At 40.9% G+C, this 13989-nt stretch overlaps 1 protein-coding gene across 1 annotated transcript in view; it reads right to left on the bottom strand.

The window, feature by feature from the left end:
* PDE8B (phosphodiesterase 8B) overlaps window positions 1–13989 on the bottom strand; it is a 69347-nt gene that overhangs the window by 6017 nt on the left and 49341 nt on the right. Inside the window, exons 11-18 of the mRNA XM_058043138.1 lie at window positions 9543–9594; window positions 6636–6713; window positions 5679–5755; window positions 4336–4500; window positions 3536–3581; window positions 2996–3131; window positions 1603–1801; window positions 463–680 (exon numbers count right to left, since the gene is read on the bottom strand). Coding sequence (XP_057899121.1) covers window positions 463–680; window positions 1603–1801; window positions 2996–3131; window positions 3536–3581; window positions 4336–4500; window positions 5679–5755; window positions 6636–6713; window positions 9543–9594 — 971 coding nt within the window. The remainder of the gene's footprint in view (window positions 1–462; window positions 681–1602; window positions 1802–2995; window positions 3132–3535; window positions 3582–4335; window positions 4501–5678; window positions 5756–6635; window positions 6714–9542; window positions 9595–13989) is intronic.

Below are 13989 nucleotides of genomic sequence, written 5' to 3'. Positions count from 1 at the left end.
AGCTCTCCCAGAGTTTCATGTCCTCTGCTACCACCCTTTCAATTCCACATGAATGCAGTAGTGCTGGGATGCATAGGACCTTGTGCAGACATAACATGCAGCATCCAGATGCTGTTGTGTAAAACATATACCAAAAATGTAGTGCCCAGGCTCCTTCAATGAAAAGGCAGTGAGCAAAGATGCAGCCTTGAGGCTGTTAACTCGACCAAGTTAATGGAATTCATAAAAGATTAATAAACATCTCTCTAAGCTTTCAATAATTACAAGTTGGAGGACAGAGCTGGTGAGGGGGAGATGAAAACCTTTTTATAAATCATGTCTATATAGGATTCCAGAAGAGGTTAAATTTTATTATCTGTATTTAAACTATGCATTCCTGTTTAGAAGGTAGACTCTCAATTTGCCCCAAACTGCCAAATAAGCAGTCCACACATGGACACTGCCCTTGTCCAGCAGACACACCTATCAATATTCTTGAAAATGTTGTATTTGCTGTCTTTTGTTGTAAGCTGAAACGCCAGTGCTGTGTGATGACTCTCTAATACAGCTGTGTCATTGTAAAGGACAGCTAATTCGCTGCCTGCATTGCACAGGAAAGAGTTGGTCCGTCCAGGATGGTCTACATCATGAATGGTGGCAGCTATTAATGCAGCTACCTCATCTAGATGGTCCAGACTTCCCTATAGGAAGAGAGAAAAATTACAATGTGGCACAAAAATTACAATAAATATTTTCTGATAACTTCCAGGTACCCACAATTACACAAATGTAAACTTAAGCAGGCAAGCTACCTCCTTGCAGTCATTTTCCATTCACCTCCCACAAAATTTCCGCTCCTACCCTTATCCACATATGCTTTCTTTAAGGAAGCTTTTTACACTGCTGTCACCTGAGCAACATCTTCACATAGAATTCTTCAATGGATAGATGACCTAGTGGTTTCCTTCCACTTTGTATGCTTGCCTGAATGTATCTTTATTGACTCTGCTTCACACACCTTATGTTTTAGCACAGGATAGGGTAGACTGTTTCACTTGGAAGTAACCTACATGATCATTGGCCAACTGCCTGACCACTTCAGGACTGAACAAAAGTTAAAGCATGTTATTATGGCCATTGTCCAAATGCTGCTTAAGCATTGACAGGTGCGGGGCATCAGCCACCTCTCTGTGAAGCCTGTTCCAGCATTTAACCACTTAGTAAAATAAATGTTTCCTGATGTCTACTCTGAACCTCCCTTGGCACAGCTTTGAATCTTTCTCACATGTCCCATAGCTGAGTACCAGGAAGAATAACTCACACCTCCCTCTCCAAAGCTTTTGCGAAGCTTTATTAAGAACTGTTACCTACAGCCAGTTAACATAAGACAGAAAAGAGCCAGGTTCCCTCCCCACCTCCATCACTGCTACTTAAAATGTAAATTTGTATAAACAGACTTTAGAGAAACTGTGTGGGCCTGCTTGCATCACAGGAAGACTTCAAGGACAGAGAGAGTTTATGAAGCCAGGACCATTATTTAAACATCTGACTTCTGGATGACACACATAAAATGGCAAACACACTGAAATCCTAACCCAAAGAACTCCTAGGTGATGGTTCTACCTTAACTCTCTCCTTCCCGAGAAAGAAGGCAGTAGCATGCAGGACATCTGCCGCATGTGTGGAGTTGTGGTATGAGTTGGAGGAATGGTAGTTGGCTTCAATGACCTGCAGCCATGCCCGCAGTGTTGCTTCCGAACAGTTTAAAAACTCAGAGACCCCAAACCGGGCAAAAACTTTCAAGCCCAAATACACTAATGGCCTGAAAAACAATAGAAGAAAAAAGCACTGCTGTAAAATAGGAACTTGTGATGTTCTGAAAGTGATACATTGAACAAAGAAACCAAGACTTTTAAAAGGGGGGGGGGGTAAAGTTTGAGTTTTTAAGTTGCATATCTATCACCTCTAAAAAGCTGGGCCAAGGTTACAAGTGATTGCATCTATCATCCTTTCAGATGTCATTTTAATGTTTTGTAGAAATTGTACAATTCCATCAGTTTCAAGAATTCCTGTGGCTTCAGAGAAAACATCTTAAAACCCTTTTTTTGTGTGTGTTTAGTATCTGTCAATCAAACAAAATTCCATTTTTTTTTTTCCTGAGAAGAAAAAGCAGACTGAACATGACATGAGCATATGCCAAAGGCTAAGAAGTCCTAAGCCAAAAAAAGGTCAAATTTCAATTGTAAAGTGCTCTGTGGGTGTGGGTGTGGGTGTGTGTGTACAATGCTGGGAATCCCAAGTGTGAAACAGTAAACAGAGTACAACCTCTAATCTTTTTGATTCTTAAAACCAAATCCACTCTAGGTTGTCTTTTACTCTGTGTTGCCTGTGAGAGAGTCCTATCCATCAGTTACATTCTTCCCTCCTGCAAGATGTCTTACAGAGCCTGTGAGTGGAGAAAGGCATAACCAAACCCGAACATCTGCAGATTAAAACCAGGCAAATGCAAATTTTTAAAATGGCTATTTTATGCAAAGAGGGTACATAAGAACAAGTAGTCTGTTTGATTCTTTGCATCTTGGAATGAAAGCAACTTTTCTGTCTGGATGACGTGCTTATTTTTGTGGTCTGCATGACCGCAAAACTACTGACGTCTGTTTTCATTATAAGCTTTAAAATCCCAGTCAGTTGATCCTATCACTGGTTTATCCTCCATCCCATTTTTTTATCCCTATAATCAAAAGCTGCAGTTGCCTTAGATCTTCCCAAATTGTGGGATGATTTAGGTGAGGAAGGGGAGAGGTTTGCTTTTCCAGCAGGACCATTTCTACATGAGCAAGAAAAAGGGCCATCTGGAGGGCAACATCAGACGGCATTGAACAGTGTCACTGGGACAGAGTGGATCTGTGTCAAGCAAGACAGCTCTCACAGATTTGCTGTGTCTTGCTGCAGTTTTTCCAGAGCTACAGCTCCTCAACAAAATTTCTCTGGGCACCCAGGGAAAGGAGTCCAATACCTTTTATTTGTAACAGCCTCCAACTCAAAAATATTGAAGTCCCAACTTTCCTCGTTATCTAGGAGCTGTGCAATACAGGGTGGAACATCATTGATGGTGTTTGGCACTGGAAGGTGAGTATGGCTCAGGTTCATATCTGTTGAAATGGAATTTGGGAATTAACACATTTCTGGGTTATTCCCTCTACACTACCACAGCCCCTCCTGAGAATTCCATTTAGAAAGCAATTCTTTTTCAAGAAAAACAACTTTTTTCCTTACATGAAAAAGTCTGTAAATGCCTATAATAGAAAGGTTTATTACAGAGCATTTGAACATAAACCAAAAAGATCAGTGAACATTTCTTTGAGTGACAATTTGTTTTAATTGTTTGAGCCCGTTTCAACACCAAATTTGAGGCAACCTGGCACTTCTGCTGCAGTCATTTAGACAGCCATTTCCACAGACATATATTCCACTGCAAATTAGCCTGAAGCTGTATGTTAGTGGTACTAACAAAAGAAGTCACATGTGCAAAGGGAAGTTTAAAATGGTAGCTTACTCTTAGAAAACACATACTCATTTCCTGACAGTCTTCTCAAACCATCCTGGAAAAGAAAGCAAGTTTATCTTAGTTTTTTTGTATCACTAGTTTCAAAAACACTACATGCATTTTAGGTACTATTCCTGGGTACTAAAAGCAATGCTCTTATTGCAGCACTATGGCATAATCCTGGTTTTCGGGTCTTTCAAAACAAACATGAAAGGATCCCTGGAACACTGGTATGAGATCTCCAGAAAAGATATTAAATACACAGAGTATTGCCCACCTTGACCCTCTCATTGGCACCTCCATCATTCAAATTGGCGATTATAATTTATTTTTCATTTTCTTTATATTATTTTGGTGGGGATTAGCTCAGTGTCTATTAAAAATGAGTAAATCCATGACAAAATTTTGACAGTTTGTCTCTTGCAGCTGTTGCAGGACCAAAATTAGAGCTTGATTAAACAACCTCACTGATACACTGGACTAACTATAAAGCAATCTCTCTAATCCCATATAAGCTTCTATAGTTTCTATGAAGTATCTCCTTCAGTATCTTCTGAGAGATTGGATATAGTTTCTGGTGGCAAGTCTGTTCACTGGTATCTGAGGATGAATGTGCACAGTGGACTGAAATGTGGCCATAGGTTACTACATCCTGCAGTACTGCTAGTAAAGAGGCCAAAATGCTTAACTGAAATGGTGATGAATTACAAGTCCCCTTCCCATTGCTTGGGAAATTTTAGCAGAGCAAAGCAGTGAATTGTGATCTAGGACACTGGTTGAGCAGTTTTGTCTTTACTAATTTTACTCACGTTCATCAGACCTCCAACAAGATCACTTGTGTGAGGATCTTCATCTTTGGTACCTAACTGAGGGGAATAAAGTTCTGTTGTTCGCAGGATTTCCAGAACTCTGTCCAATGCCTCTGCTACTGTGATCGGGCTGTTTTCCTGGGCAGCGTTAATTATGTTAATGACCTGAAGGCAGATTAAGGAGGCAGGCAAAGAAAAGTGAATGGCATCTTTTTCTTATTACAAAATTTTTATACTTGTCTCGATTATGCTAATTCTCATCCAATTCAATGTAAGTCTCCACAACCCTTGAAGTACAACTCTGAAAATGTAAATTTGTGCTCAGATTTCCTGGTATCTGTCTGCTATTTTTAACTGGCAAACTCCTGGGAAGTGGAAGTAGAACGGTGTGAAACAGTTGCCAGTGAGTAGACCAAAATCCAGCAATGTCCCAGTACTTCAGCATATCCAGGTCTGCTCTGAAACAAATATTTCAATCCCTGAAGGAAAATCCAAACAAACAAACTCTTGGATGTGGCTCAGATATGCTGATATTATACCATGATATTCTCCTTGTAGAAGTCAAGGGCAGAGAGCAGAAGGTACTGGACTGTAGGAGAAGAGGATGGCTCTTTGAAACCCACACTTTTCCTCAGCCACAATCTGGAAATGCAGCAGTGACTGGTCCTGGCTCTGCCAAGAATGATGGGAAGAAAGTCCCAGTGCTGTCTTCTCCAGGAGCCAGAGGCTGCTGCACAGCCACTACAAGCCTCCCTGCGGGTATGATTGAGGATAAGGAAAAGTAAAGCAGCCACCTGCTCTTACAGTCACAGTGGTGCTGGGAAGTGAGAGCTTGATGATAGCAAGAAAAGATAGGGAGAGAGGAAAAAATTATTTGAAAGTGGAAGACACCCTGGTGTGTTACAAGTGACTGTGCAGCTGTTTTGTGACAGCAGAATTTGTGTGGCAGAGTGAAGAAAGGCTGCAGAAATTGGGGGAGACAGAAGATGGTGCAGATGCTCCCTCTTCTGCAGGGTATCTTATAAATATCAATAGTGAGAGCAAAGGTGAGACTGGAGGAACATCCTCCTACTCACACATGACCCAACAGAGCAGTGTCCCCTTCCTGCCAGAAGCCATGCATGTAGCAGGGCACTCTTCTCCTCTCCTTAATATACTTCCTTATGACTAGCATTTGGAATGCCATGATGAGATGTAGAAAGTGCCAAGAAAAACAAATTACTTATATCACTCTGTTAAATACAAAGTGCAGGAAGCCTCTGTCTGTCCAGAAACTACATACTTCCCTATGAGAGCAACTCGAAACTCTGGAGTTTGTGGAAAAGTCAGTGCTCAGGACTCACCTTTGTGATAGGAGCTTCTATTGTCATAGAATGAATCCGTGCCATTGAGGAGTAGCGTCGGGTCTGTAAACTTGGAGCTGCCATTAAAGAGCCATAGAGTGTGAATCAGATGACAGCATCTGAAGAGTGCAGAAGGCCAGGGCATAGCACAATGAAATACAGCCTCGTGTTCCATTTCTCCTGTGGTTTTCCTCCTGCAAGTTCTTTCTGAATGTACCACATAGTTTCATTTCTTGTACTGTTGTCTGCCTCCTTGGCAGCCACCCCTTATTTTTGCTGTCAGATTTTCCATCCATCCTTCACTTCAGAATGGAGTTGTACTTACACTTCATGCCCTTTGATGCAATGGATCTCTCACAGACATGGCTTCTCCTTTAAGTCTGTGTGTGTCCCTCATCTTGGTGGTATGGTTGCTCTAATGAAAACCTTTCCTGCTCCCCGCAAGCAGTGCTTCTCTCGCTACACACAGGCAGAAAGAAATCTCTGCCACCATTGTTCCACCCCAGTAAGCAGTCACAACTGGGGTCAGAAGTACTGCTCTCAAGTAACCAGCAGCAATAGGCTCCTTCATGTTAAACATGAATAAACCGTAATATGTGTTCAGGAGCACAAGCTGCAGTTTTCTAAGAGAGGTGGCATTAATGGTTCACCACGCACTCTTAGTAAGCTGCTTCTGTCCCTTGGCACAGTCACTCCTCCTCCCTGTGAAGGCATTCAGCACTGTCATGCACCGTATAGCAACGCTGGTACTTATGCTGGGACACTGCTTTGCAAATCAGAATGAAATTTTACAGCAGTTATAAAAAATGAAGTAATCTCTGTTTAAGCAGCAGTGAATCTGTCTGGTTATTTTTTTGTTCTGCAGTTTTATTGCCCAAGCCAAGTCTGTTCTTTATTTATTTATAAATATATATTTGTGTATATTTACAGTATTGTACATACAGTTTGCTTCCTTACCATCACTACTTTGAGATGTTATTGACTTAACATCAACTGAGTCTTTCCTTCTGTTCTTGCACTTGTAAGAACCAGATTCTGTAAGTACAAAACAAAAGCTTTAAAAATGTATCAAGTAAAGCCTCTACAAAATATCCATCTAAAATTTTGGAAATTTAATTAAGTGACCTTAACAATATCACACAACTGGGGGAAATACTGCAATTTCTGCACATCAGAACAAGGAACTTGGTGTCTATCAATTTAAGTCAACTTGTCTCAAGTCACCTGGAAGGGTCTTTTGCAAGGAAGTCAAGATGCCTTATGGAACAGGAGTCTTGCTTCACCTAACTTTAGCTCTCTAAAAGCAGCAGTCTTGCAGGCTGCCACCATGTAAGGTTTTCAGAGATCCTGCTTCAGGAGAGATGTCTCAGGCAAGTGGGCTGAACCTCTTGTGTGAGTTCTTTTTGCTCTACTCTGACCACTGAACAAGCCTGAGTTTAACTGCCTAAAACTTTGGCCAATTGAGAAGAGTCTCATCTTACTCTACACTCTTAAAGCCAAAGCATGGTTCAGACTCTGACAGCTTTTGCTTTTATTTGCAATAAATATTTATACCCTGTGTTTATGGAAAATCTAACGTGCTGAAAATTCTTAAACAATCCATTTAGTTCTTCTGAATACTAGTTATGCAATAAACTTATTCTTGAAATGACTGTTTGCTAAAGCCAGAGAAATTATCACATCCAGTCAAATTCAAAAGCTGGACGAAATGACAGGAAGGAGTTAAAAAAAAATCTGGTAAAATTTCATTTTTCTTCAATACATTAAAGTCTGCACTCTCCCTTATGTTTTAAAGCAGCAACTATGCTGTTTCCAAGAGTGGAAAGTGGTGATACTACCTATTCTCAAGGTATCTAAAATGCCACTCAAGGATCAGAGACCCTAGCAGGTTTTCAAAAGCTGATAAAAGCGTTTGAAGAGTCAAAAGTATGATTTTGATATTCTTAACATAAAGATGAATGTTCATTATAATGTCACAAGACAGGATGTATGCAGCCTCTCTTTAGCAAAATGAAATGTTAACATACAATTCTCCAGAATTAAAAATTCATCCATCCTAAAAATTACTGAAATAGTTTCTGTCTTAATTCTCTTTTTCTACCACAGACAGTTTGGGTCTTCTTTGTTGTAGTCTGAACTGGAGAAATGGAAAGCATTTTCCTCTGCTGACACCTAAGAGCCGGGCATAGCTAATGCATGTTAAATAATTTTATTTATTCTTTCACTAACATTTGGATGACTTTATCATGAGGCACTTCAGTGGGAGCAAGCATTTACACATAAACATAGCTCTGAGTGGCTACAGCTGACAAAACAACTCTCCTTGTGTTAAATACCAACTAGCAAGTCAAATACTTTCCTAGTGCCACCCAAAGAGTCACAGGTGCGTAAAAGCTACTCTCTGCCATACTGTGGTTTCATCTGTAAATATTTGAATGCCTACGTAAATTTTTTTCTTTACCTGGTGAGCAGAAAATCTTATCATCCAGGTTGTTACAAATCTCACACCACTGCAAACAGCATGATACACATGGATTACTCTTCTATGCTCATCACATATTGGTATATGCCCATGGCTCTGAAAAGTTATTCTTGGAGCACAGCCATGGACTGCAGGGAAGAATAACCTACATCACATGCTCTGAGACTGCCTACTTTCACTGCAATGTTGTCATCAATGTGGTGTCATACCATGGGGCTTCCCAGGCTTGGTGAAATCTGTCACAAGAATGAGCAAACTTAAAACATTAGCAAGCTAATATAAATGTGTTAGTAACAACTGTCCTGCTTAATTTATGGGCTTCCTCATCTTCCTGTTTGCAGGACAGAAACAGCGAGAAGAAAATCTGCTTTTGTTACAGGGATACAGAAGCAAATGGTTTAACATACTGTGGATCAGTTCTGGCAGCAGCAATGGGAATGAGAACATCCAATTTCATATTGTCTCTTCTTCCCCCTGCCCATTGCTGTTTGGCATCACAAAGCTCTCAGATGTTTCTATGTATTCTTAGGCTTCTTAAGAGAGCAGGGGATGTCAAGCAGTCACGTCCCATGCTCTTAATATGTTATATCCTCCTCCCATGTGAAAACCAGAAGCTGCCTGAAATTGCACAGCAACGTTGTCTCACCTTTCATAGCAGGAAAGGCTTCAGGTGCCAGAAGGTATCAAGGCATGAGAATCTTTTCACTCATGATTATAAGACATCAGTCTGGCTGAGACCACTAGAGTCACAAGCTTAAAAGTGGCCTTAAGTACCTCCTTCTTCAGGGAAAAGGGGTATTCCAAACCCTACATAGCATTGGAGGAAGGAATTATTCCCTCATGCTCCACACTTCTAGTCAAAACCTCTCTGCAAAACTCAAGGAGTGCTGGAATGTGCTGTCTGTGAGTAAGTAAACCTACCTAAGACACAAGACAAGGGTTTCAGACATGCTGCAGCAACCCTGTGCTGACTGGAACTGAGCTGCTCAGGCCTGGACACCTCAGAGACAACTATCTTAGCCTGTGCTGGGGCCAAACCAATGGCCTGCTGACAGGCCCTAAACTTGGACACACTGTGGCAGGTGCGCTGGCACAAATCAGCACATTCCACATTTCAAACACAAAGAGGTGCCAAGGTACACCAGCCACGGAACAAACAGTGAACTTCAAATGCACAGCAAGAGGTCTGCACAGGAGACTCAATTATTGATGATTACAAGTCCAATTCATGGTGTGGTATCAGAGGCAGCTGGCATCTGTCCTTGGCCATCAGCTCTGACCACTGACCGGACAGGGGGAAGACACAACAATTCATTCTAGCAGAGAACCCTGACACAGCCCCCAGCACAGAGGAATGTAGAGGTAAAGGGTAATATTCTAACCTGACTGAGAATTGTCTCCTGTGTGCTTATCCTCACGGTGACTCTTGTAGAGCTGGAGATAAGAATAAAACATATATTTAAGAAAAAAGAATACAAAAAACTTTAAACAGGCTGCATTCAACACTGTCCATATTTAGTATTTTCCATTCAGCGATCTAAAAAAAATTGTTTGGCTAAGACTCTTCTTAAGGTGTAATTAGATGTAGAGGAATAATATGAAAGCAAACAGATAGGCCATGCAGAAAATCATAGATACAAGTGCTTTTATGTACTGAATTCCCGTTTAATGCTTGTGTTTACAAGAGAACTGATACTCATTTAGGTACTGTTTTAAGTGCAAGTTGCATATGAACCTGAAAGAATAAAATAAAACCTGCAACACTATTTTTTGTCCTTTAAAAATATTTTTCTTAGAACTATTGAAGCTAATTTTGAATGCATCCTTTCATGGATAACTGATAAACTGGACTTCAAAAAACTCAGTTTTAAAAACTATTCTCCAGGAAATAAGGGGTAGAGGTAGTTGTCATTCATCAGACCTTTATTTTCAAGTAGTTTTAAATCATTCTCATGAATTAATAATTAGGCATGGAATCTTAATTCTTTGTTCTTCTGAAACATTTTACGCAGCTCCAATAGTAGGTATTTCAAGCTTTCTTAGAATTTAGATAGGATATTTCCATATATTAAAATTTACAGCTATTGCTTAGTCTGCAGTAACACAGATTAAATGTTCCTCTGCTTTTTCATTCTTCTCAAAGACAAAAGTACTGTCCAGTTCATGACAGTTTAATACCTGCTAATCACCTCACCACTCTCCTTTGTTGTGTGATTAGAAGAAAGTGTTTTGCTGTTGACAGGAAAGCTGACCAGAAATGGCAGTTCCTCAAGTTATTTCTTGAAAATTGGTGTATGATGTATGTAAGTATAGCTAACAGAGTCACAGAGAAAGACTAGAAATAATGCTTACTAGGAATAATGCTTACTTTTTTACTGCAGTCACTAGAGAAGATACGCATACCCTCTTACTTCAGATGAATAATTGTCAGTGCTTGACACTGTAATTACAAATTATTCAGTACACATAATATTTAGGAGTCCATTACTGTCATATGGTGACTGGTTGCTCTGACCAAATCCATCACCTGCCTGTAGCAAAGCACTAGATTACATGGAAGCATGAAGTCCATGGCTGCAACCTGTCAGTTAAAAGGAGAGTATGACAAGGTTGTGCTTGTGTGCTCTTACTGGTCTGTATCAGTCTGTGACTGTGCATGCTGCAGGGTCCTCATGGGGATTATTCAGGAAAGAAAGGAAAAGAGTGATACAAATTCTCTTTTCTGTCATTCTGCCATTCTTGCACACCTTTCGTTTCTTCCTTTCTGCTATGAGGGGGAGAGACAGACAGTGAAAGGAGAAGAGAAGAAAATGGAAATTTTCTTCTTTCAAAATTCAGACATGGCTTTTTGTAACGAATTAAAAAAAAAAAAAAAAAAGAAAGGGAAACCCTTTACCATTGCTCCATATAATTCTTGTTCAGGGGAGTGTAAGAACTGACTCTTCATCAAAAAAAATTTTAAAAGCTTCAACACCTCTCTTGTAACCATGTAGAAACTCTCAGAGAAATAATCTCATCCAAACAGAGCAAAGTTAAGGAAATCTCATCAAATATGGTACACTGACAAAAGGCATCTGAACTGCTTGTTCTGGCCTCACTGGGACTTCTTTCAAAGCCAATGGATATATCTCTTTCTACTGCACAACTGGCAGAAACATAGTCACAGTCCTCCAAGTGCTTTACTAAAAAAATAAACTACATTTCTGTTCTGAATACTTCTCTTCCCCTTCTGCAGGCATGTCCTGAAAGAGCCATGTAAGGTAAGTTATGAGGGCAGCTACACAGTTAATCTTGGGTCAATATGTTCTTGAAAGAAACAACACCTCTCTTGTAAATTTATGAATGTGAAAACACTGGAACCTATCCTGCCAGGTCTCAAATTGACAATGGCAGCATTAATAATTACCTAGGCTCAGCACACGGGAATAGTCAGATGAAACTCAATCCTCATTCATAAATCTTCACTGTAAGAATGCTTAATGCTCTTTTAAGTATTTTTTTTTCCATGCATAAATTTAACATGCTGGGTTTTTCTATGTGACAAATCTGGCATGGAAATACATGAAGGTTCCAGTGGTCTCTGATATCCCTTACAGAGGATGTTGGTACTGGCAAAAAACACATACTTTTTTTAAGGTGGAAATGTGTAATGGTGTAATGATGTAAGGATGTTTTGAAGTCAACATATACTGTCTGAATGCTGAGATCAAGATGTTTAAAATTATATTGATTTAGTGCAACATTAGACATTTGACATCAAAATTTGAACTATGACAACTTTTACTGCTCTGCAACTTAAGTAAATATTTAATTTGATTTCCTTTTATCCTTCCATAAAAATTTATCTGTAGCTTGAAAAGGAACCCTATTTTTTTAGTCTAAGGAAGAGTTCTACTGCTGCAAGTATTAAAGCATGGATATTAGGAAAACTGCATTGTCCAGGATCTCCTACAGGCATGAGATATTTCTGTGACAGAAGTGAAACAACAATTGCATAGTTCTATCAAACACACCTTCTTTTTTCCCCAAGGGATGTAAAAGCTCCACAGACCAAACTTTCTGTTAGGCTGCAGTCTTTAACCTTTGTGGCAGACCTCTGTATCTGTGGAGAACCTTTTGAAGGCCATATTCCCTGGGATCACCAAATGTGTAAATCTTCCCAGGTCTATAGTGCTTAATTTATTAGCTTCTCGTGAACCAGTATTAAAAAGACAGGAACAGATGATACTTTCCAGCAGTACAGGAGAATATGAATGTTGCTGTGGACACAAGTCCTTGTTTCCTAATTTCCCTTTTTCTCATTAATAAGGAGAGGCTTATGGGGCACATGAAGTTCAAGGGCAGCATGGGCTGCAGCAATCATGAAGGAGTACAAGATCCTCCTCAGGGCATTGATGAGGGCACACAGTAAACTCACTACCATGGAACTCAGGAGAACAGACTTAGGCCTCTTCAGGAACCTGCTTGGTAGAGTGCCATGGAATAAGGCCCTGGAGGGAAGATGGGCCCAAGAAACCTGGTTAATATTCAAGGATCACCTCTTCCAAGTTCAGGAATGATGCTTCACAACAAAGAGAAGTCAGAAAAATGCCAGAAAGCCTGTGTGGATGAACAAAGAACTTGCTGACAAACTCAAACAAAAGAAGGATGCCTACAGAGAGTGGAAACAAGGACTGGTAGCCTACAGAGAATGTCTGACAAGCCAGGGATCATGTTAGGAAAGCTAAGGTCTGATAGAATTAAATCTGGCCAGGGACATAACTGACAGCAAGAAAAGCTTCTATAGGTACCTTGGTGAATTAAAGAAAGGTTAGGGAAAATGTGGTCCCTCTCTGGAAGGAAACAGGAGATGTGGTTACCTGGGACACACGGAAGGCTGAGGTACTCTCTGACTCTTTTGCCTTGGTCTTCACTGGCAAGTGTTCCAGCTACATGCATTTCCCTAGTCACAGGAGGTAAAGGCAGGGACTGGGGAAATGAAAACCACCCAGTGTAGGAGAAGATCAGGTTTGGGAACATCCAAGGAACTTGAAAGTGCATGAGATCACAGGACCTGATCAGCATTTCTAAGTCCTGAAGGACTTGGTGGAGGAAGTGGCTAAGCGGCTGTCAATCAGATTTCAGAATTCATAACAGTCCAGTGCAGTTTCCAGGAAATGGAGAAATTTACTTAACTGTCATTTCTAAAGATTAGAAAAAAAAAGGAAAACCAAGGGAATGACAGGCCAGTCTCACCTCTGTGCCCTGCAATCCATGGAGCAGATTCCCCTGGAAACTATGCTAAGGCATATGGAAAAGAAGAAGATAATTGTTGACAACAAGCACAGCTTCACTAAGGGCAAATCATGCCTGACATATTTGGTGGCCTCCTACCTTGGGTGGATAAGGGAATGTCATCTAAGTGGACCTGTGCAAAGCATTTGATGCTTCTGGGCACGCCCTTGACTTTACGGTGGAGAGCCCTGGATGGACCACCCAGTGGGTAAGGAATTGCCCGAACGCTCCTGCTTCAAGAGTTATGGCCAATGGCCAGGAGTCTGGGTGGAGAGGAGTGCCGGGGGTGCTCCTTGGGGCTCTGCACTGGGGCCAGGATTACTCACATCCTTGTCAGGGACACAGCCAGTGGGACCAGGTGCACCTGCACCAGGCTGACTGATGACAGCCAGCTTTGCGATGTCACAGCTGCCTGAGGGGCCACAGCACCTCCGGAGGGGCCTCCAGCACAAGACATGAACCTGCAAGAGCAGATCCAGACAAGGGCCACAGAACTGACCAGAGAGCTGTAGCACCTCTCTTATGTGAAAAGGATGAGAGTTGGGGTCATTCAGT

Source organism: Melospiza georgiana, chromosome Z, assembly GCF_028018845.1.
Source record: "Melospiza georgiana isolate bMelGeo1 chromosome Z, bMelGeo1.pri, whole genome shotgun sequence".
Classification (NCBI taxonomy): Eukaryota; Metazoa; Chordata; class Aves; order Passeriformes; family Passerellidae; genus Melospiza; species Melospiza georgiana.
Note: the sequence above shows the minus strand (reverse complement) of the source record. Positions and strands in the feature narration are given on the sequence as shown.